Below are 25,051 nucleotides of genomic sequence, written 5' to 3'. Positions count from 1 at the left end.
TTACGCCCAAAACACACCCATTACTCATTAAGAGAATAAGGACAACCCTTTTGGACCGCCGACCATATTTCCCGTCGTTAAACTAGCAAAAGTGGATTCGGACACGCCCTAAGTACACTTGCGCTGTGCACTTTAATCCATTAACTCAGATCATTAAAATGGGGCCCTCTGTGTGACCCAGTCACCAATTACTTGCAAATCATTTAGATCCTCTTTTAGCCAATGAGGTCCAGGTGGAATAATTACTACTTCCACTTGTTGTTTTTTTTGTTTTTTTTTTGTTTTTGTTTTTTTTCCTCCAAAAGGTTCTTAAAAGCTGAGATCTCTGTAAAAGTAAAACCATGCCAAGTCAGATTTCATTGTGTTTCATAATGCCTCAAATGTCACCTGAAGCAAGAGAGACACCCGTTGGCGCGCTGCAGGCAGGTGTGTCATGTGCCAGTTTTTGCCAGACACTATGAAGTGAAACCGTGTTCAGACTGTAAAGAAGGTATCAGTAAACCAGCACAACAGATGGTCATCCAAGATCTGGTTGTCCTCGGGTGACCACACAAGAGCAGGACGGACCCGTAAGGGTGATCCAGATACGTGACCTCCTGCCTGCCACAGGCCAGCATCATTATAATGGGATAACATCCAACAACTGTAGATGTAGCTCAGTGTCTCTGAGCTCCAGAGAAGAGCAGGAGTTTTTTATGTTCTTAGTTGTGTTTAAGGCAAGCATCAGTGTTATCATTGCTCATACTTGGGGTTAGTGATTTACACAAACTCTAAGTTTTAACGTAACTCGTCTTCACTGTTTGTAATGTATGGAAGCCCATTTCTGCTGCAGAGTAAAAAAAAAAAACAAAAAAAAACAATAGAAAATAAACTAATATATTAATTTTAAACTATAAAATAAAGTCACACTGTGGAATATGAAGTTACATATGTGAGCCATAAAGTCACAATTACAAGAATTAAAGCCACAGTTATGAGAAATAAAGTCGAATTTAATGAAAATAAAGGTAAAATTGACAGATTTGAAGTCACAATTGGTATATATATATATAAAGTCACATATATGAGAAATAAAGTTGAAAGTCACATTTTTACTCTGAGAATTGCAAATATACACTATAATTCACAAGTTTGGGGTCAGTAAGATTTTTTCTTTTGCTTTTGAAATAAGACTTGTGCTCACAAAGGCTGCATTTAGGTTCAAAAATACAGTAAAAACAGCAATATTGTTAAATATTATTACAATTTAAAACAGCTAATATAGTATTATATAGTAAAGTGTAATTTATTCCTGTGATCAGAGCTGGATTTTCAGCATCATTACTGCAGCCTTCAGTGTCACATGATCCTTCAGAAATCATTCTAACGATCACTGTTCAATCACAGTACTTTATTATAAGGGAAAGCTTGACTCAAAACAGTGTGACAGCATTCGTTTTTCCATGCGACTCATTTTATAATGTTTGAAATGTATGCTCGATGGTTTTGCCTCAGTTGATCCCTAACACGACAGTGGAATATGTGTATGACACGAGAGATCAGTTCATGAGCTCTGGCGGAGGTGACCTGAGCTCTCACTGAGCCTGAGAGAAGGATTTCCTATGAGTGTTTTCATCATTCTTTGTACCCACAAATAGGGACTAGCTGTGTGATATCTAGATTACCTGGACAGACAGCTACTGCATCATATTAAAGGCCTTACCAATCTTACCTGTCAGCCGCACCGCAGGAGGAGCGCAGATAGCGCAGTCGCCTCTCTGTCTGTCTCAGACGCTGTGACTGTCATTAGTTTTGAGTTGTTTGTTATTCAAAACTTTAATTCTGTCTACACAATAGCACATCTGGCAGTGTGAGACGGTGGTGATACTTGTCAAAAGAAGTATCACTGTGACGGCTGTCGGATACTGTCATCTGCACTTCATTATATGATTGCAGTGTTGGATATAAATATGAACATATGTTACCTGTGAAAATAGCTGTTCTAAAACCTGGAACCAGCTGCCTTAGCTATTTTAAGCATCATATACATAACAGCGTTATTTTAATATACTATTGTAGATTTTATTCATATTTTGAATCAGCAACTTTTTAACATCAAATTCTGTTTTGACTCAATTTTGTTGAGTCTGCCTTGAGGAGTTGCTGCTTTTTCTTTTAATTGTTAGGGTTTTTTGCTGCTTGTTTAATGTTTCATGTTTGTTTTATTTATTCATGCATGCATGCATATATCTGAGTTTTACTTACAGTATGCAGCCTCACTGTGCTGTCACATTAGCTAAATGCCTGTGGGCAAATAACCCTGATGTCAAGAGTGTGTGAATTGTATAACTCATGCCAAAGTCACTCTTAAACCTGCTGGCCACTGCGGCAAAATTGCTTGGAAAACTTGAACCTGATGGGAAATCTTTCGCCCTCACCTAAAATTCCCTCTCACGTGGATTCCTATTGAAAATACTGTATTTTGTCCTTGCAAATTCACCCCACAATGGTAAATGTGATTGCACCTTTAGAAGGCTGCTGCCTGTGTGGACTCTCGACAGCTGGTTTGTGGAACAGATTGAGTATGATCCCAGCTGTGTATGGGAATGTACTGTAGGAGACCCTTCAAAATGAAAACCCTCTATAGAGCGCTCTCAAAACCTTCTATCCGTTTTTCTCTAGGTGGAGTCGACCCAGAGTATGATTCGCATACTTGGTCTCTCTGCGACGCTGCCTAATTACTTGGATGTGGCGTCTTTCCTGCATGTGAACCCTTTCATTGGATTGTTCTACTTTGACAGTCGTTTCCGTCCTGTTCCTCTTGGCCAGAGCTTTGTTGGCATCAAGACTACAAATAAGGTACCCAGCAGCCAAGAAATCTCAAGCTGTGCCAAATACAATGAATTTTTGAATCATATTTGAGTCTGAAATGTGAAATGTCTTTGTAATTGTTATGTTCTCGTCACAGGTTCAGCAGCTGCATGACATGGAGGAGGTTTGTTATGAGAAAGTACTGGAGCAGATCAGAGCGGGTCACCAGGTAATGTCCATTTATGTGTTGAAGATTGTTTTCTGCTTTTTGTCTTTGAGCAGACTGTATTATGAATGGAGTGTGGGGTCAATGACACAAAAGAGCTTAATTCCAGTTGTACTATAACCCTGATTTAGACCTAAATGTGTAACCCTTAGCTCTATATACATATGCCTTCATTATCTGGCAAATTTCCTCAAAGAGAAAACTACACTAAAACATGTGAACTAAAAATGATCAAGACTAAAACAACCACTAAAGCTCCGTCCACACCGCCAGCAACAAAGCAACATGATCCCATTCATTTTAGGTGACACAAGCGACACTGACCTTTGCCGACAGGATGTATAACTTTTTGACTAGTTTTCTAATAAAACATTTCCTGTATCATAAATTGATGCACTTTTGCTAAAAAAAAACAATGAAAAGGCCCTAAGTTTAGAAAAGGTCACCCCAGATAAAAAACTGGAACAACTATATAACAAACATCACTGCTTATAAATAAGTAGCACTTCCTAAAACTTTTTAGAACTGTTTTTCTAGAACAATCCAAATCTTGGAATGAGAGAGGGACAGAGAGAGAGGGTGTTTTATGAGCAAACAACTCCGCTTGATACTTTTTAATATTTGTTTCAGTAGCAATATATGATGTTCCACAAGATAAGTGATACTACCTTACAGAAGAACAAGGCTATCTGGGCCAGTAATCTAGTGATATTTCAGCAATCACATAGAAGAAATGTGCTTTTAGAAGGATCTTCACTAGAAGAAAAGTGCAGAATGCCACTCCAAATGCAAATTATTGGATGGTGCCAGTTTACCAGAAAAGAAGTCACAATAATTTTGTGACTGTTGTAACCCATGAGTGTTATAAGGGGTATTTTTGGTATAACATTATTTATTGTAGATTGCTCCATACCCGAGACAAACAGCAGGATGCGTGCCAATGTTGTAATGCAAGTGTTTATTGTTACAAAGGCCAAGGGGAAATACAGAATATTATTTACAATATTTACAATTCCCCACGTCTGTTTGGGGAATAATCCAACACACAACAACAGGGGAAACAGGATGTGGGCGTCGCCAAATGAATAATGAATAAGTATCTCTTACAAAAAAAATCTTCAGTATCCGTGACACCCTGACTACACTACAGTAACTAACACACAATACAAAACATACAGTGGGTGGTTTTCGCCCCTAACCTAGCGTGTCTAATAAGGGTATGGTGAGACAGGTAGCTCACAAGACAAGATTTTTACACACTATTTTTAAGAAATCCTCAATGGCGAAATACATGACTAGAAAAATATTCTGCAGGTGTATTTGAAATGTTTTAACTAATCATCTTGTAATGAATGTCATTCAGTTCTACTTTCTGAGTATGAATTATCATATGCAGTAAAAGACAACAATACTCAAGTACTGTAAAAGGTTTTAACTCAACTGACTGACTTCTCTTCTGTATGATTTCAGTCTCTTCAGACCTTACTGTACATGATTTATGAGCTTCTACAACTTTTGACCTCCTAACTGAACTACTTTCCACAAACTGAAATAAAAACAGTATAAATAAAAATGGTAACACTTTACAATAAGATCTCATTTATTAACATGAATGTATTTCCCAACATCAACTAACAATGAGCAATGTATTTGCTACAGTATTTATTAATCTTTGTTTGTTAGTTAATAAAAATAGTCATTCATGGTTAGTTCATGATAGTTCACAGTGCATTAACTAATGTTAACAAATGAAACCTTATTGTTTGTGCTTAATGAAAGAAAACTGTTATTCATTTTTATGGTAACACTTTACAATAAGTGCAACCATAATCGCACCCTCTCAATATTCAAAGTGCAAATAAGACCAACCTTTTCTTTGATACAGAGCTAAGAGATGGTTACAACTACACTGCCCAGCCTAAAATAGCTTTCATATTGAGAGATATTTGCATGCATCAGGGAGTTGCTTTCAAAATGCGGGGTATTGAAATCGCGTTTGAATGCTCGCTCGCATTTACTTTCACTTTCGCACGTAACTCTGTAAATATGGAGCGGCGGCGACCGTTATCCAACTGAATTAAATGTTTTTTGTTTAAATACAAAGCAAAACGACAGTAGAGGCGTATGTTTCAAAAAGCAACCAAAAAAAGTAAACACTAAATGTTTAGCTTTCTGTATTGTCAAAATAAATTATTAATAAATAATAAATAATAAATAATTGCAACAGTTCTATCATACCTAAATTAAACTCAGTAAAGTGTGTTCTCTTTTGAATTCCCATTTGCTGATGCGGAAGCGGAAGTCAACAGCGCATAAATGCCAGAATGTAAAATTAATTATTTTATGCATTTAAATGTGATGCATTTTTGTTTGTACTTTATAAAATAACGCAAAATTACCATCTTCTAGTACAAATGCACAGTTCTCACATTTATTTATGCATTAAAAAAATTACTTATCAGACATGTGACGCATATATATATATATATATATATATATATATATATATATATATATATATATATATATATATATATATATATATATATATATATATCTCAAATAGGCCTACATACATGCATGCAGTTTTAACACAGCTTTTTGGTTATTTCATGACTTAATAGATAGCAGAACTACGACGTTGCATGCTCGTAGTTTCTTTTGCGCTGTATTTATAGTGAGTAATATACAGCGTGCTGTATTTGCGCATGATTGAAACTTTTGAAAATTGAAACTTCCCCAGTGTTACAAATAAATCGAAAACCAGCAATACAGTACAAAAACTGTAAACAGCATATAATTAAACAAGTACCAGAACAAAATCACAATGACAAACAACAAAAGGAATCGACAATGTCAAAAGTTAGTGAGTAACAAGCCAAAAATCAGCGTACAATGGGGGGCGAACAACTGGATTACGGCGGTCTTTTAAAACGACTGGAACAACGGGATTGGTTGTGACATCAGCCGGCGGACGGTGATTGGTGCCAGTCTCCGCCAGCGGTAATCTAAGAGAGAGATCTGCTTTGCAGGAGCATCATGATTGGAATAGTTCACCCACTTCGAACACACAGGATGTTTTCATCCATGAAACAGCAGTATGAGGGATGACAGAATGGTGATTGTAACTGTCAAGCTCCAAAAAGCACATAAAAGTCATATAAAATAGTAGTCCATAAAATGTATGCCATTTAATGTGTTTCCCCTTACCTTAAACCCCCAACCTCTATCTGTAAATCCACATCCTCCCACCACAAACTCCCAATACAGATCTCAATCCTACAGAAGTCGTCAACACACATCACACCTCGCCAGTGTTGGTTAATCTGTTGATTGGTTCAGTAACTAAAAATAACAGAATGTGAGAAATGTGTCCGGGTTGGGGTTGTTAATGTCCAGAGGACAGAGTGTTAACAGTATGGGACGTGGTGACCTCACTGTGGAGGATGTGAGAGAAGAGCCCCGATCAGAGCCGCGTGTCCCTCATTTACGCATGTCCACATGCTGCATGTATCGCTGGCTTTGATCTCTGCACCTGATCATCATTTGTCTTCTTGAGTACGTTCAGGAAATGTCTCCTCAAGGAGAAACACAATGAAAGGCTGTGAGCAAGGCCTTCTTGGGAAGGTTTAGCGGTTTAATTGAAAATCATCATTCCTGTTTTCCAGCGCTGAAGGTCACAGGCTCTGCGGTCGCGACGCTGTGCTGTGGTATATTGTGCCCTGTGCCTCGTCCTGAACTCAATTTCTAAATCTCATAAATCTCCAAACAACCCACTCTTACCACCGCATAACCTCTCACCTTGCAAATGTTCTGTGCGTCTCAAGCTCACATCTTCTGTTTGAGTTATTTGTGTAGTTTTTAGATGCTGTCCATGTTATTTCTTGCTCTAAAAGCCAAGTTATACATTTAACTGCATGTCCTGGTCATAGACATAAGTGCAGTGGTCTGATCTAATCATACGCTGTCCATCAGAGTTTAGGAGGTCGTAGAAAATCACGTTTTTGTCAAAGATTTTGTCTGGCTCGGATTCAGAACGATGATCAAAGCATGGAGTAGATCGAGTTCATCAACACCCCCAAAGCTTCACTTTACCCAGGGCTTAAAACTAGAGTTTTGTCACACCTGCCAGTGGAAATTTACCGGCCATAAATAAATATATATTAGCAATTTTCAGGTACATAAATTTGATAAAATAATCAAATGTTAAATAACACTGCATAGTCTCTATTTTATAAAGTAAACAGTTTAATCCTTATTAAAGTTACATAAGTTCTTCAGTCAAGAGCAGTGAATGATTTTCTCTTTGTCTCTTTTGTGTTTGATTAAAGGGTTAGTTCACCCAAAAATGAAAATTATGTCATTAATGACTCACCCTCACCCTTCGTTCATCTTTGGAACACAGTTTAAGATATTTTAGATTTAGTCCGAGAGCTTTCTGTCCCTCCATTGAAAATGTTTGTACGGTGCACTGTCCATGTCCAGAAAGGTAATAAAAACATCATCAAGTAGTCCATGTGACATCAGTGGGTTAGTTAGAAGTTTTTGAAGCATCTTATATAGATTTTGGTCCAAAAATAACAAAAACTAAGACTTTATTCAGCATTGTATTCTATTCCGGGTCTGTTGTTCATCCGGGTTCACGACTCGGGTTCAGTGAACCGCAGCGCACTGCTGACGTAAGACGCTGCTGACGTGTTATCTGGTGCGCCAGAGTTTCGTTTACAGTCTGAGGGAGACGCACGCTGTATTCAAGCTATTTTTTAAAATGGTGCGTAAGTGTGCATGTCGCAGATGTCCTAATCGCCAAAAACAACGACGTGAAAGTGCATTACCAACGCCAACAGATGAAAGGATTCAATGGAATCAATTCAATGGAAAGGATTCCGGAAGAGAATACAATGCTGAATAAAGTCACACTTTTTTATTATTTTTGGACCAAAATCTATTTAAGATCCTTCAAAAACTTCTAACTAACCCACTGATGTCACATGGACTACTTTGATGATGTTTTTATTACTTTTCTGGACATGGACAGTCTACTGCACACACATTTTCAATGGAGGGACAGAAAGCTCACGGACTAAATCTAAAATATCTTAAACTGTGTTCTGAAGATGAACGGAGGTCTTACGGGTTTGGAACGACATGAGGGTGAGTCATTAATGACATCATTTTCATTTTTGGGTGAACTAACCCTTTAACCTCAAGGACACAAATGGAAGCAGGAATATATTAGGCTGCTGTCACTTTAAGAGAGTGAATGCACAGATCCAATATACTACTGATACACGTGTTTTCTTTTTCAACTGTTTATGTTCACTTAAGACATAACTGCGTATTTTTACGAGGATATCCGCCAATATGGGCATTTTCAAGCACACGAAAGAGAGCTCAATTCAGCATCTGCATGCAGTCTGAGATGCCGATTTCTGGGCACAGAAAATTTCACTTTAATGGCAGTGTCAAATTAGTCAGTTATTGTAATGCCTTATTTTCAAAACATTTCACTTTAGTCAATTCATTGGTATTTAACAGTTTTTTGTTTTGTTTTTGTTTTTTGCAAAAACTTCTTTGGACAACTCTTTGGACAGCAAGACATAGTAAATAGTTTCTGTCTGTTTTACAGCAGCAAAAGTAACACTATTGTGTTTACTTACTACTCAAGAAATCCTGTCATTGCCACCGTAATGATGGACAAAACATGAACTTGCAGCTCAGCAATTGAAAGCTGGCTCATACACACACCATCATTCATCTTGAAATCATATGATTGAATTCACGTTTTCTGATTGGTCCTTGTGTGGACTTAGAGGCTTTTGCTGACGAAGAGAAATCAAGCGTATAGCGTCAGTTCTGGCTGACACTTCAGTCAAGATCACGTCAGTTGACATTCAGCTGATCCATGCCATCCAATAGGGATGCTTTCAAATACACCTTCCAGCATTCAGATGCTGCTCGATCGCTGCGCTGCGCTCGTTATACCCGCCTCCATCCCCTACTCCTCCAATACACGACTGCACCCGTGGCTCAGTACCGCACATGCTGTAATCCGGGTTATTGTTGCTATTAATTCCTCATTTCTCTTCAGGTGATGTTCATGTGTATTTTTAATACTTATGTATCAGTTCTGTTTTGCTAAACTGTTCTGGTTCCGGGGGGAAATGTATTGTTGTGACAGTGACAGTGACATGACTGTAAAAAGAAAAAAACAATAATCTGAACTGGAACATATCTGACACTTTTGTTCTGACCAAATGAAAACTGACATTAAGATCTAACTCTTGCTCAGTCAGATCAGATCACACATTCCAAATCATCCACAGAAAATCGTACCTGTTCAGCAGGAAAAAATCCATCTCTGCGTCAGTCTTTTGTCACCACCTCTCAAAAGCCATGCCGATATTTACTCTCGTTTTAGCACAGCTCTGTTGCTTTCCCTTTTGGACTGCAGGTTATTCACAGTTCAAGGTTTCTTGGTTTTGACAACGGTTGACTCCCCAGATGTCAATGATGATTGCCATTCAGACCTTTCTAGATTAAAAGCAGCCGTCAAGATGACAAGTTTAAGTTCTGATCAATATCCTCAGTACACGCCATGTATTAGCCGGGGCTGCTTCTTTCTGTTTACGGGCGTGACGTAACCACGCAAAGACAAATGAGCTCAAACAGACATTTCCCAAAATTGGACCCAAAAGCTCAAAATATAAATCATGTTTATAAGCTTACTGTTGCAATTTGGGGTAAGGTAGTTTTGAACACTGATGTCTCATGTATTTAACCCCTTAAGCCCTGAGGGTATTTTCAGAGTTTTTTTTTTTTTTTTTTCTTTTCTCTGAGTGACACAAAAAATTAAAGACTCGTAACTCCAAATCTATAGCAAGGAGAGTCAAAAGGTTGGTATTGTTTGAAAGGAAACTTTTTAATTTTTTTTAATTAAAAATGAATAAATACATTTGGACATTTTCATGCTGAGAAACAGCAAATAAACAGAAAAAAAAAAAAAAAAAAAATTGACATATCTTTCTAATTTAAAATGAATATCTCAAGAAAGAAATACGGTAGCAGGTTCATTCTTTTGTTCCTCTGTATCTGGATCAAATGTTGTGGTGATTGCATGAAGAAATCAAAGGTTATAGCATTTGGAACAAAGATAGGCATTTTAATTTATTTTGTTTTCTGAGTGACATGCACAAACAATATGACTCATAACTTCAAATCTCTAGCAAGAAGAGTCAAAAGGTTGGTATTGTTTGAAAGAAAACTTTTTACATTAAAAAAAATAATAAATAAATCTGGACATTGTCATGCTGAGAAACTGCTGATAAAGGAAAAAAATAAAAGTTTGCTCAAGGGAAATTTTACATATATTTCATATTTGACATGCAATAACTCAGAGAGGAAATAAGGTAGGAGGACAATTTGTTTTTTGTGATGTTCTTCTTTATGTGAGCTGGATCAAATTTAGTGGTGATCCCATAAAAAAAAAAAAAAAAAAAAAAAAAATAGTTACAGCATTTGGAACCAAGGTAGCCTTTTTGTTTGTCCATTGGCACCCCCTGATGGGCACTTTTAAAAGTTTCATGAAATTATAAGCTAAAATGCCAAGTGATAGCTACATTATAGTTTTAGTTAGTATCTGTGCGCCTGTGGGGTTTTATGTGTCGTAATTGCTTGAGGAATGTCTCGTGATCGGCTTATTGGATTATGCTGATGTTGGACTCATCAATTTTCCACAATCGGAGCATATTTCATCAAGTTACGAGCAAAAACAATACAGCATCTGTATATTATTTACATATGGGTCTTGCGGGGCTTCACGTACAAAAAACGCACTCAAGTTTGGTCAAAGCTCAAAACAATTATACTCGTTGTACTCTACTCTGTGAGACCTTTCAAATGACATCTAACACATGATTATCTGAGCTGTATGATGCTTTTGACACATTGGAGTACATTGTAAAAAAAATATTTCCTAAGTTATTATTATTATTATTTATTTATTTATTTATTTTATTTTATTCAGCAAATAACTCAGCAGTACTTAGGAGTTAATCAAATTGTCTACATTCATTGTAAAGTTTAGACTCTAAGCTTTCAAATGACACTTATTATCTAGGCAGTAGTTTTGAAAAATGTTTTTTTTTTTTTTTTTTTTTTTTTTTTCGCGGGGGTGGTGTCCCGCGAACACTTCGGGTTTAAAGGATTAGTTCACTTTCAAATAAAAATTTCCTGATAATTTATTCTCCTCCATGTCATCCAAGATGTTCATGTCTTTCTTTCTTCAGTGGGAAAAGAATGAAGGTTTTTGATGAAAACATTCCAGGATTTTTCTCCATATAGTGGACTTCACTGGGGTTCAATGGGTTGAAGGTCAAAATTACAGTTTCAGTGCAGCTTCAAAGAGCTTTAAACGATACCAGACGAGGAATAAGGGTCTTATCTAGCGAAACCATCAGTCATTTTCTAAAAAAAATCTAATAAAATTTTATACATTTTAACCATAAATGCTCATCTTGAACTAGCTCTCTTCTTCTTCTTCTCTATTAGAATTCCAGCAGTGTAGACGCTGCTAAGTGTATTACTGCCCCCCACAGGTCAAAGTTTGAACTAAATTGTCATATACAATATGCTAGTGCAAGTATATAACAGTTAGTTCAAACTTTGTGTAACTTGTGTAGCCTTCATTGCATTGATGAGTCGTAGGCACCCGACACCCTGTTCCCGGTTTGCGGTTTGTCCCTCCTCAGACACTGTTGGTAAATTCTCACCACTGCTGACCGGGAGCTACACACAAGCCTTGCCGTTTCCGAGATACTGTTATGGCAGCGCGACTGGGTCAAAGTTGTTGAGATCTTTATTCCTGCCCATTTCCTGTGCATCCCACAAGTTGATTACTGATTCTTTACTTACCATCTAATCTACCCAGACCTTAATATGTGGCTTTATTAGGAGATGATCACTGATATTTGCTTCACATGTGACTGGTCATAATGTTTTGGCTCATCAGTGTATATTACATGACAATTTTTCAACATGAACTGAGCTTGCCTTGCCATAAAAAGTCAAATTATGTGATATTTTAAGAAATTTAATGGCCTTGAGACATGACGATCTGTAGAGATCCTCTCCATTATATCATTTCAATCTTTTTTTTTCTTCTTGTTTTTCTTTGTTTATGCATGTTGGTTGGACCATTTGACTTTGTTTTGGTGGGCATAAGTTTAACAGGCAGTGAAGCAGTTTTGTTAAAATATTTTTTTCTCTCTCTAAAAATAATAATAATAAATAAATTTTATATAAATAAATATTAAATAATAATAAACTAAAAAATATAAATCCCGCACACTCCTCAAAATTGCATCATCACAGAAAGTATTTTAATGAGCAACATTTCAGTCAATTGACCTTCCTCAGGCTTACAAAATGATATAGATTGATCTGTTATTGTACATTTGGATGTAGAGTATAATATATACATATATATATACATATATATATATATATATATATATATATATATATATATATATATATATATTTTTTTTTTTTTTTTTTTAATCTTTTTCAAAATGGTGGTGATGTTTGGCGATTGTTATTTGTTACGGTTCGATGTTGTAGAGAAGAGGCGTTCACGGACGTCCACAGCAAATGGGTATTTTATTGACACAACGTAGTGAAACAACATCTAAACATAAGGTATAACATATAAGAACAGACAAGGAGTGAAGGGAGTGAGTCCATAGCTGTGTCCCAGGGTCCGCGCACTTCGAAGTGCATGAAAGGGGTGGGGTTTTGGAGTGGAGGGTTGCCAGGTCTCCACAACAAAACCATCCCAAAAGTAGCGTAATCACAGCACAAGTGTAAAAGTATCCCAATCCCTGACGTGGCAACAGTGAGCCGAGCGTCGTTACATGGCTAGCGGCTGTGTGACAGACAGCTGACAGTTGATGTTTGTGTGTGCATTTTAAAGTTTTATGACTTTCTATTGGGTTTTAACACGTTTACTGCCGACGACGACGGGACACTGGACCAAAATATGTATGGTTAAACTATGTAATGTTAGTTTTATATATTTAGCAAGTTAACCTTGTTTGTTTGTTTTTCTATGTTATATGAAATGTTAATTTGGAAAATATATACATTAATATTTGTACATTTACTCTGTATTTAAGTCTGAATTTAAAGTACAGTACTTTAGGATTTTATTCAACTGCACTCCATCTCAGAGACAGATAGGCTATTGCATTTATAAAAAATGACGATTTGGACATCACGGATATTACAGTTTGATTGGTGAAACCGGGGCATTGCTTAAATTTATTTGAATTCACACCTGAACTCCTGCCGTCACTGGCGCGCAATGAACTGTGGGATAGTGTAGACCGCGAAGTGTCTTGAGATGGGTGCTTCTTTCCCCTGGGAAACGGAGAGGGTGCACTTGAAGTCGCTCTCGAATTACGTCATGCCTCCTCGCGCCGCGGTGAATCGCACTTCAAAGGACGCTTTTTCCCCCGTTTTCTCAAGAACAGAATACAGTGCATAAAAATGTGTCGATATAAATATTATTTAAATGTCACTTTGTCAATGAAACAGCCTAATTTCTGTACAGTTTTTTTAAGTTAAGTTAGCAAATGCATAAGCTGTATACATGTATTTGTAATGTAATTTATTAATTTATTTATTCATATGAGTCAGAGTCATTTCTGTTAAACATTTTTTTTTGTGTGTAAATAAAAGAGAATTGTTCATTGTTTATTTATTTTATGCAACTTGATGCAAAAATGTAATTGTAAATGAAAAATTTTATGTAGGCCTATATAATATTTTTTTCATCATGTAATTAAATGTTTTTACATTAAATACATCGTTCTAAAGCTACATTACATAAAGTACCTTTTACAACTGTATACAGCAGAACTTAGATTTAACAGAAAAATAGCATCACATTTTAAATCATCAGTATATAAAACAGAACAAAACATATAATATTTGTGTACACTTTCATTCGGCTGAGAAGGCAGACGCTGGTGGAGCGTATTATATAAATATATAAAAATCAGAAATATTTGAACATACAAAACAGATCTATGGTCCATTCAAATTTTGTCTTGGTCATCATAGCTTTAAAATTCTCGCCTGTTACAAATAGTCATGTTCGGCAGGTATATTTTAAGATGTCAGTGCAAGTTTATTTTAGTTAAAACAACTGAACATTTCATTTAACATAACAACAAACAAGGTTAACTAGTTGCTAACGATATAAAACTAACATTACATAGTTTAACCATACATATTTTGGTCCAGTGTCCCGTTGTCTTCGGCAGTGAAGCATGTCAAAACCCCATAAAGTCATAAACGCACACAAACATCAGCTGTCTGTCACACAGCCGTTAGCCATATAACGACGCTCGGCTCACTGTTGCCACGTCTGGAATTAAGATACTTTTACACTTGTGCTGTGATTACGCTACTTTTGGGATGGTTTTGTTGAGCAGACCTGGCAACCCTCCACTCCAAAACCCCACCCCTTTCACGCACTTCGAAGTGCGCGGACCCTGAATTGGGACACAGCTCATATATATATGGAGTGCAAACGAGGAAGTCCAGGTGATGAAGATGAGTGAAGATGGGGAGATGACGAGGGAAGTGAGTGCAGGTGTGGAGAACAGGAGGATCATGGGAATTGGAGTACTGGAGACAAGGGATCTGTGACATTATTACAGTTGATTGTACTCTAAATGTGTTCTTAAATTTGCTTACAGCTTTGCACGTTTTGTAATCTTGAGGAAGCTTGATTGACTAAAACGTTGCTCATTAAAATATTTTTGTGATGACCTACACCTGCAATTGATTCAGGTTTATCTCAGAAACAGTAATAAAAGACAGTGCCTGAATAATAAAGGTTTCTTTAAATACGTTATCATTATCATCAGTTTTTTTAATTATGATATCAGAACAGTTCAGGACATCACCCTTGACATGTTTATCAAACTATCAAATGGAATTTAAGTGTTTTAAGTTAATAATAATAATTTAAAAAAAATGTCATTGACCCTGTAGCAGCTTGCCATATTAATACAGAATTAATGTGGCAAGCTGCTACGTGTGTGTGTGTGTGTGTGTGTGTGTCTGTGTGTGTGTGTGTGTGTGAACTATATTGCAACAGCTTCTAAAATGTCTCATCCAGTCAGATTTCAGAGCTGGACCTATCAATGTAATAACAGCTATTGTAACCGGGTTAACGTTCCTACCCTCACATTTTTGGGAGAAAAACATTTCTTTTGAAAGACTCATGATTTAATATGTTCCCACCATTAAATTGCATTTAGAACTAAATGCTAAATCATTTATAAGCGAAATGGAAAGCGATTTGGTGAGTTGAAACTGGAAGTGAGCTGAAAAGATCGCAGGCCTTTCTCTCTGCGGCGCAGTACAGTGGGGAGCGTCTCTCTCAGCTTGATATTAAATTGTCAGAAGTGGCTGTGACATATATTAATTTCATGTGGGAGCATGATGGATTGAATTTTCTTTATGAAATGCCCCCTTAGCCCCCCTGTCGGGCCAGTGGTTGGCAGGCACGAGGCAGATGGAACTTTAATACGCTTACGGAGGCAGCGGTTACTGTAGACTGTGCTTTCTCACAGCTTTGCAATGATGAAAAAAGTCTAATAAATAATATTTGCCGCAGAGGTCTCTATGGATCTTTGTAGGACTGCTCTGTGGCGTCTGAGAGAGGTAGAATATAAAGGAATGCCAGTGAGAGATGGAATTCAATCTCCATGCATTCGTTGACAAGATGAATAGGTTGAGTGATTGCATCTGTATGGGCAAATTCCAGTTGTAGCAAACTCAAGTTGCATGCAAATGGATGAAAGATGAACAAAGTGTAGAGTAGATTTACATCTCTGTTTCTTGTTCTGTGTCATTGTAATGCAAGTTCATTGATGCTGGTCAGTGAGAGGCAGTTAGTTCATCTTTGGCAAGTAATGATCCATTTGAGGCCGTACAGATGTCGAGGTTATCTCTCTGTTATGGCTCTTTAAGAGTTTTGTGGAAGGTTTGAGAAAACCTTTTGTACTCTGTAATGAATGTGCATTGTAGGTTATTAACCCTCTGGCCCTCTTCATTTAGGAGTCACACTTGCCTTCTTTATGGTCAAAAGTGAAGCCATTGGTTTTCAGGAAAACCAATGTAATATATTTGTGTTCATAATAATATTTTTGTGATTATTATATAAAATTCTGAGGGTATTTTATGATACTGTGCAATATTTATACAATTTTTATTAGTTATTTTTCCCCATTGAAAATAATACACATTTTTTTCTAATATATTTTTAAATTATTTTTCAATTAAAGCAGTATTCCATGTTAAAATAGAGACAAGGCATTTAAAAGGCGCTTTTTTTTTTTTTTTTTTGAAGGTAGATTAGTGCCATCTGCTGGGAGTAAAAAAAATAAATAAAAACTTATGTAATGCCATGGTGTAACCACAAGATTCCCATGTAGTTCTATATAAAGTGGCTTATAAATTCTCTAGTGGTTTTTGGACACAAACGTTTATTTTATTAAGATTTGGATTTATACTTAGACCTTCTCAAAGACTACTTTTTGTCAAGGTTTAGATTTTTTTTTTGGTTTGAAATGTTGATTTGAAGTGTCAGTTTTTGCATTTATTTTACTACAGTCAAACCTGAACACAGAGGAAGGCATTTTGTTACACATAACATAAAAATTCAATAAAAAATATTACAAAAATGAACAGATATGTTTTATTACAGCTTAATAAATCTGGGTCTGATCTGATTTCAACCTCTTATTTGAGTTTTGGCTCAATTTTAGCATATTGTTACAGCCACACCGGTCCATTTGTGTGTATATAATGGTGTGTGTGTGTGTGCGTGCGTGCGTGCGTGCGTGCGTGTGTGTGTGTGTGAGTGTGTGAGTGTGAGTGTTTGAGTGGGTGTTTCTGTTTTGTACTCTCAATGTTTTTGAGTGTAACCTCTTTCTTGCTGTTCATTTTTTTACTGCTTTGTGGCAGAATTATTGACTTTATTTCACACATTTGTATAAACTTGCTCTTTGTTATAGTCATGTTAGTTCATCTATATGTGTGTGTGTGTGTGTGTGTGTGTGTGTGTTGTATATTTTGCACTCTTGGCCTTTAGGAGTGTCCCCCCTTTATTTCTGCACAGTGGCTGATTTGTAGTTATGTACCAACAAAAGATTCCCTGAGTTTTTGTATTTTTTCGTGTTTCCTATTCATTTCCTATGTTGATCATTTTTGACAGCACAGAAGTGTGACTGTTATTTTACAACCCTTTAACATGTCCAAATCATGTCCTTCATTTTTTTGTGTGTTCATATTGCTAATGCAACAAAAGTCACCAAGTGTCATCTCATTCCAATGAAACTACGATTTTTAACATTTCAAAATATAACATTTTTCGGACAAAAATGACCGAAGAGGGCCAGAGGGTTAATCGTTTGGTGGGAAGTTGAAGTTTTGTTTGCATTCAGACTTGCATTCGGACTTAAAGGCTGTTAACTCGGGATGAATTCTTACAGAGTTCCTAAAGGGACATGGTGATGGAAAAAATATTAGATGGGAGGACAAAATGTATTAAACACAAACATTTCCCAGAGAAACTTTGGTATGTCTAAAGTGGACCATCAAAATAAAGTGCAACCAAAACTTTGTGTAACTTTAAACTGTTGGTATCCCACGAGAAACTTGGCATTCGCTTATAAAACTGTTGCGTTCTCTTGTAAAAGTGTTGCGTTCCCCGAAGAAACACTGCATTCACTCTCAAAAGCATTGCAATATAGTTTTCCCTTCCACCCAAAATGATTTCCATCACCACTTTTGTGTTCGCTCGCAAAAGTTTTGCATTTCTATAGTAAGTTTGCTTTTGCTCGTTTGCGTTTTTGGGAGAATACACAAAGTTTCTTTGAAAATGCAAACAATTTTCAAATGCAAACAAAAACAAGTTTTGCAGGAATGTGAATTTTTTTTCAGCCAGCATAAAAGAATTTAAATATAACTTTTCCTCTCATCTCATTTCTTCCCCCATCACCATGTCCCTTTAGGGGTGTCATACATTATTGTTTTCTGTCTGCTCTTATTATTATTATTATTATTATTATTATTATTACTGGTGTTGTTGTAATTCTGTTGTGTGTCGGCAGGGTTGTTTTATTCAATCAGCAGAATGATGGGGATGACCAAAGAAATGATGGCAGTGAATGTGTCTCAGAGAAAAGCTTACTTTATAACACGTGAAGTTTGTGAACCCTACAGAATTTGATCAATATTACTGCGCTCTTTTGACCTGACTGAGTCTGTCCTCCTCTCAAGCGTATCAGATATACAGTGCCCTTAACAAGTGACACTGGGGGGTGTTTCATATCTTTATTTAATCGGTTGCTCCACCCTATCATTTTTGTTAAAAGATTTGAAAAATTAAATAATCATGATCAGGGCCATTTATAATATGTATAAGGTGCATTAAGGGGCTAGTTGTGTATGTATTTAAATATCCACTCAGTCCCTTTTTTAATCCCCATTAAACCAAATCAGTCTATTTAGACATGCCGTTTTGATTTTCTAAGGGTTTATACTCTCGTTAACTTGATACGCTACTCCACATAGGAAGAAGGGACATGCCAAACAGTTACTGAGCTGATGCAGACACATATCTGAAGCGGAATGATAGTGTCTTGGTCTGGAGTGAGGTTTATGTGAGGTGTGTTTACCTAAAAATAAGCGGGGCAGCCAGAAATCTGCCCCAATGGCTCAGATTTACATAGGAAAGTTGTGGGGTGCTGTAGAGCTGGGGAGGGCTCTGAGACCGTGCTTCATTTTAACATATCCTGCTCACTTTATGACTTAAAATAGTCTAGAAAATCTGAAAAATATTTGTTCCAGAATGCTGAACACATTTATAATGTATTATTAATTCAGTGTTTTTTATGTTGGGATGAATATTTTGGTGAGGCTCTGCCCCCATCTGTCCATACAGACGAGCCATGGCTGAAAGTAAAAACTGACTGAGCTTTTGGCATCTGTCGCTGCATTAGCGCCGCATATTCTCTTAGAGACGATACGAGATGAATCTATTTTCTTAATATTTCTCTTGTGGCCCATAGTGAGAAAAAATTTGTATTTTTCCTGAATCAAGAAGTATTTTGTGTTAAGTTGTTTTTTAAATGAGATGTAAGCTATCCAACTGATCTTTTATTATCCTCACAGCGCGTCGTTATGCTGTGATGCGCTATGATATTGTGGGTCAAATGAATTGCAATATTCATTTAATAATAAAATAGTAATAAGAATAATTTAATAGCCCATTGTGCCCGTCCATTATACGCCACTGTGAATGGATAAACGGTGTTCACGGCATCAAAGCGATTGCCTGTTTTATCCAAATCCACATGCATGAACTGTTCAATGTTCAGTACTGCAGTGTCTCCTGTCTCATGATGTTTCTCAGGTTTTTTTCAGTTGGCGCAAGCAAGAAACGTTTACTAGACTGTGTGGTTATTGAAAAAAACTAAAAAATCTTAAGTCACTAAAATAAGGCCAAAAAAATAATATTAAATCTGTGTTCACAAGACTTCTGGGTATTGGAGATTGTAGAGTTTTTGCTTCAAAATGATGTAAAAATGATCCTGCCTACTCGTTCATATAAAACAATATATTGATTTATATATATTTTAAGTATATTTTTGTAAGACAATTTTTGTCAAGAAACACAGTATGCGTGGAGGCGTGAATCTTCATGAATAATGCTGTGATTCACACCTGAGAAGACAAAATATTTGCATAATGAGCTGTAATGACCTGCATAATAATGAGCTCTTTCAGTCAGATAGGCTATGTGAAAAAACCCTTTGTTGATCATGTCTCAAGCTCATCATGGCGTATTTCAAACATACAGAAAAAAAACAGCAATACTGTGAAATATTATTACAATTTAAAATAATGTTTTTCTATTATATACTTTAAAATAAAATGTATTTCTGTGATGCAAAGCGTCTGAACATTCATGTTACCTCTATGACATTTCATATAGCCTTTTAGCTTAAAAGCATGCACATTTGGAGAAATATTGATGGATTCTCATATTCTCATATGGAGTAATATTTATTCAGTATTTATTGTCATCACTATGAGTGCTGGATACTGGGTTTTCAATTCATACTTGCAGCCGGAGGGCGCTCTGTACACCTTTAGCCCACAAATTACTCTAAAGAAGAACAGGACATTCCAGGAACTAACAGAGGCTTCCAGAGATTACTAACCATGGCTATAACATGCAGATAGACACTTTTGAAGATAATAAATACAAGATTGCGACGATGTATGCATGTATTGCCTCAGAATTTGCGTCTGAATAGCGCTCACTCCGTGGGCGTGGCTGCATTAGCGGATAATGAGCTGAATCATGGGCGTCTGACATGTCTCTTTTCATACAGATTACATAAACAGAGAATTTTTGTTTTCGATTTGAACGTTTCTTTAGAGATAAGTTTATTTATTTATTTTTTATTAGTATTCACTAAGTTACACTTAATTTTCTGAGAACTATCAGTTTGGACTTTGTTCAGAGGGAGACGACAGATCACACATCATGTTAGTTTTCTTTATTTTGCAAAAAGCACAACATTTTGTTTTTACTCTGAGTGTACACAAATAAAAGAAGATATTCCACAGATTAAAATGGTGTATAACTCTTAATTGTATGTGCTACATTGAAAGAGTATTTTAAGTCTCTTTCACACTAGCTTAAACTGAGGTGGTATCGCCAGCAATACCTCAGACTCCAGAGTGTTAAAAAGCATTCATTATATCTAGCCAAGTTTCATATGGGGTAGGGGTATATGTGTTGTTCACAGCTTGTGGACTTGTACATGTAAATGTTGTCTGTAGATGCTGACAGTTTAAATCAACTGTCTCAATGCAGAAAACAAACATGCATTTACACCATTAAGCATGGTCAAAAACGCATCCCAGACCAATTCCAAATAGGATTTTCAGTGATCTAATTATGATCTAATCACAGCATGTCTTGGGTGCATTTCAACTTGGCTTATAATGTGATCAAGTGCAGCTGGTTTGAGAAACTCTCCAGACACACAGTGATATATGCTGTAGTAACAGTTCTCTAAATGGTTATGGCAAATCCTCTAATGGTTATAGCTCATCTAGTCAGCACTTTTACAATGACCAATCAGGATTTCAGCTTCACAGTAGCTGCATTTACAGTGAACCTAATAATCCATTTTGTAATCAGAGTAGTAACACAGTCAAAATAAAAAAGTATCCATGTCAGTCGTAATTAATTGACCAATTAATTGTCCAATTCAGACCAGAGGGGTTGTTTAATTCTTTTCTAATCTGTTTGATCAGACATATAAACACTTGATCAGATTGAAAACTGGAATTGGAAAGATCTGCGCATCTGTGCATTTTACTTTTTAAAACTCTGTGTATATATCCGTGCAGTGTGCAGTCTGATTGTTTTATGTGGAGTTCAATGGCTTCATTCAGATTGATGCAGTCATGGTTCATGACTTCAGTCTAGTGTGAGTTATAATCAATGAAAATACCTGTTATAATCACTGAAGCTGTCTACACTGCAAAATGAGTCTCTTGTTTACATTATATCTGAACTTTGTTTATGATGAGAGTTTTGCGAGAGTGCAGAATTCTGTGTGCGCACTGAACAAAACTCTGCCATTTTCAGATTGCATCATGCGCAATTCAGAAACGTGTGTGGTTGGTTATAATGTTTAATGATGCATGAAAATAAATCTTTGATGCAATCATGAAAAGATCAAGTACAGTAAAAGTCAAATACCTTAACAGTGAAAATTACTCACTTGTTACAAGTCACCAATTTCAATACTACTTGAATAAAAGTCTTAGAGTATCTGACTTTAAGAGTACTTAAGTATTTTATTCGTACTGAATGTAAGCTCAAATAGGGACTATCCTCAACACCTAAGAGACATTCTAGTGAACAACAAGAAACAGTTGATTTGTGAGAAGAGCAATCATATTTATTTTCTTTAATCAAAATAAAACTGAACACCTCAATATTGCAATAAATCAAGGTCGTCACACAACAGCCTCTTAAACATCTACAGACACTCAAGTCTCAGTTAAGCTCAAGTGCTCAAACAGGGAATAAGTAAACCAATATCCATCAAAAAGGTCTCTTCAAGATAACTGATAAATAAAATAATGTTAACTATAATTAAAGACAAAGCCTTCTAGACTAGAGGTGCTTGTTTCAGCCTCATCACTGGCTGCAACTACATTCTCATCTTAAAGGTCCCGTTTTTCATGTTTTTTTGAAGCTTTGATTGTGTTTATAGTGTGCAATATAACATGTGTTCATGTTTCGCGTGTAAAAAAACACAGTATTTTTCACATAATTTACTTATCTGTATACCACTGTTTCCACTGTCATAAAACGGGCTGATGACTTCCTTGTTCTATGAAGTCCCTCCTTCAGAAATACGTAACGAGTTCTGATTGTGCCAGCGGTTCCTGTGTTGTGATTCGACAGCAGCTTAGCGAACCGTGCCCGGAAAGGTCACGCCTCTTACCATAACGTGGAGATGCATGCGCTCAGTGTTACTGTAAACATGTCTTTAATTTGACCCTATCAATTTGAGCCGGAATCAGACCCGGTGATTGGACTGCGGGATGAAAATAACAGCGTTTCGACGACATGGCGACAAACACACTCTACAAACGCAACTCTTGTGTATTCCTGTGGGCGGAGGTTAGTCAAAAAACTGTTTTAGTGACGTCATTAAAGAAGGAAGTAGAGGGATGTAGTCCAAACTGGCCGTTCGATGTAGGCGACTTCTGCTAAATAAAATATCTCGCTTGGCATTGAACTTTGAGCTTTAAAATTTTACAGATTTTATTTATACTCTAACAACAACATTACACGCTAACTAAAGTTTGAAACATGGGATCACGAAGAACGGGACCTTTAAATATGAAACACCTACAACTACCTGCTAATGCACTCACATTCGTGTAAACTAGCCTTGTTGACAAGTTTGGGTGATTAAGGGCAAAGCACACAAGATATAGTACCTTCAGTGCTCTGTAGAGAGCGATATTGCTTCTTTTGTAACAGAAATGAACTACTGCAGAAAAACTAGGTAACATACAAAATGTAATGTGTAATTGCATTACTCTTTACAAATGCATTGGAGTAAAGAGCACATACTTGTTCAAAAATGTAGTCAAGTAGAGAGTAAAAGTTGATAATATCCTTGATCCTAAGAACAAAAGTAAAGTAGCCAAAAAGTAGTCAAAAAAATATACTTAAGATACAAGAAGGTACAGTAACTAATTACTTTGACTCAAATACTTTACACCACTGTCTAAAAGTAATACTGCAGTTGACACATTTCCTTCATTTTCACCAGTCATTTTAATCACAACAGTCTTAATAAATTTAGTGCTTTGGCAGTTTCCCCCCCTTATCATCAATTTTGGGGGCATTTATGTTAATTTTGGTGGTATTTTTCACCATGTCCCCTAGTGGCTAGAGATGTGCAACAGCAACCAAGTACTCGAGTACTCGACCATGACAGCGACGATCGATCATGTAAACAATGATCGAAATGTATTTGTTCTTTTTTCTCCTGATTGGTTATAGTAGCACTTTGGGCGGCGCCCTGAGCTCCGATGGTTTAGCTTTCCACAGCATGGAAAAAAGACGTGAGAAGAGAGAGAATGGCCTCGAAGTCACGTAGTGATGTCTGGCTTCACTTTGACAAGATAGATGAAAAAACAGTTCAATGCAAGCTGTGCAGCGCCAAGCTTTTATCTTGTGCTGAAAATATCCTTTCAATTCTATTCGTAATTAATTTAGCTGTAAAATAACATTTTGGTTGATCAGAAAGTGCAAATTGAATCCAAAATATTGCTGAAATATTAGTTGCACTTTTTAAAGCACAATCGGAGTTACACTTTTGGTCAAACTCACGTTTGCATTCGCAAACCTTTTACAGATGAAAGTTGTAATAGCTACATCTGACTAATCTAATATCGGATGCGTTGGGTCAGGATATCAATATTTATTAACATGCTTAATGCACTGCATATCAGTGTTTCGTTTTTAGTGTTTCGTTTATGCTAGATGTTTCTTTAAAAAAAAAAATACTGATGTTATAATAATGGAGCAGTGCATTTTTCGCCATATTTGTTCAATGGCATAATTCACTATAGCGCGTAACTTAAAGTTCACTGGCATTTGCATCCTTTTGTGCCGATACAAGTTGTAATGTTACGTCTATATTATGTATCTAAGTTATCTGATTAATATCATAGGATGTGTCGGGCTTCAGTTTATTGGCGTCACTCACCTCAGGCGGCTGTTCCTTTTAGATGCTTCCTTATTAAAACATTGCTGCATCATAATCAATCTAACACTGTTCTAATCAAAGAAAACCTTGAAACCTACCGATGATCGAAATGAAAAATTGCCAAAAATGCCCATCCCAACTAGTGGCCAGTAAGTATTGGTTTTAACAAGTACCATAAGTGAAGCATCTGCCTCTGAACTCGGCCTTATAAAGTGCAGTATGGGAGTTATTTCAGTAAGAGAGGTATTTCTGTAGGATCAACAATAAAACACCCTTCGGCCAGGAGAGATTATTGAAAAGAGCAGTTAGACAATGCCATATAAATCCTTCATGGCTCTCTTTGTCCTTCATTGTCATTTATTGTTCTTTTGTGACTTTTCCTCTTTGTCACAGCGATCAGCTTATTAAATCTGTTTTCTGAAGAGTCTTTCCACATCCTCACAGCCCCAATAGCCACATTTTCTGTCCTCTCTCTCGCTCTCTCTGTGCTCTGAAGAAGAGCAGATTGCGGTGAGCGCTGGTGAGAAACATGTTGGCAGGTGGTCAAGGACATGTTTGTGTTTTTTGGAAGGCTGTTCTTAAATTAGCAATCATGAATTAATTAGCTACCAATTATCCACAAGCCCAAACAATT

The 25,051-nt window shown here is 36.5% G+C and overlaps 1 protein-coding gene across 2 annotated transcripts in view; it reads left to right on the top strand.

Moving 5' to 3' along the window:
* Positions 1-25,051, top strand: part of ascc3 (activating signal cointegrator 1 complex subunit 3) — a 242,887-nt gene that overhangs the window by 121,618 nt on the left and 96,218 nt on the right. For both annotated transcript variants that reach the window (XM_048152789.1, XM_048152790.1), the window contains exons 12-13: positions 2,662-2,838; positions 2,948-3,019. In XM_048152789.1, coding sequence (XP_048008746.1) covers positions 2,662-2,838; positions 2,948-3,019 — 249 coding nt within the window. The remainder of the gene's footprint in view (positions 1-2,661; positions 2,839-2,947; positions 3,020-25,051) is intronic.

Source organism: Megalobrama amblycephala, linkage group LG13 (genome assembly GCF_018812025.1).
Source record: "Megalobrama amblycephala isolate DHTTF-2021 linkage group LG13, ASM1881202v1, whole genome shotgun sequence".
NCBI classification, from domain to species: Eukaryota; Metazoa; Chordata; class Actinopteri; order Cypriniformes; family Xenocyprididae; genus Megalobrama; species Megalobrama amblycephala.
Note: the sequence above shows the minus strand (reverse complement) of the source record. Positions and strands in the feature narration are given on the sequence as shown.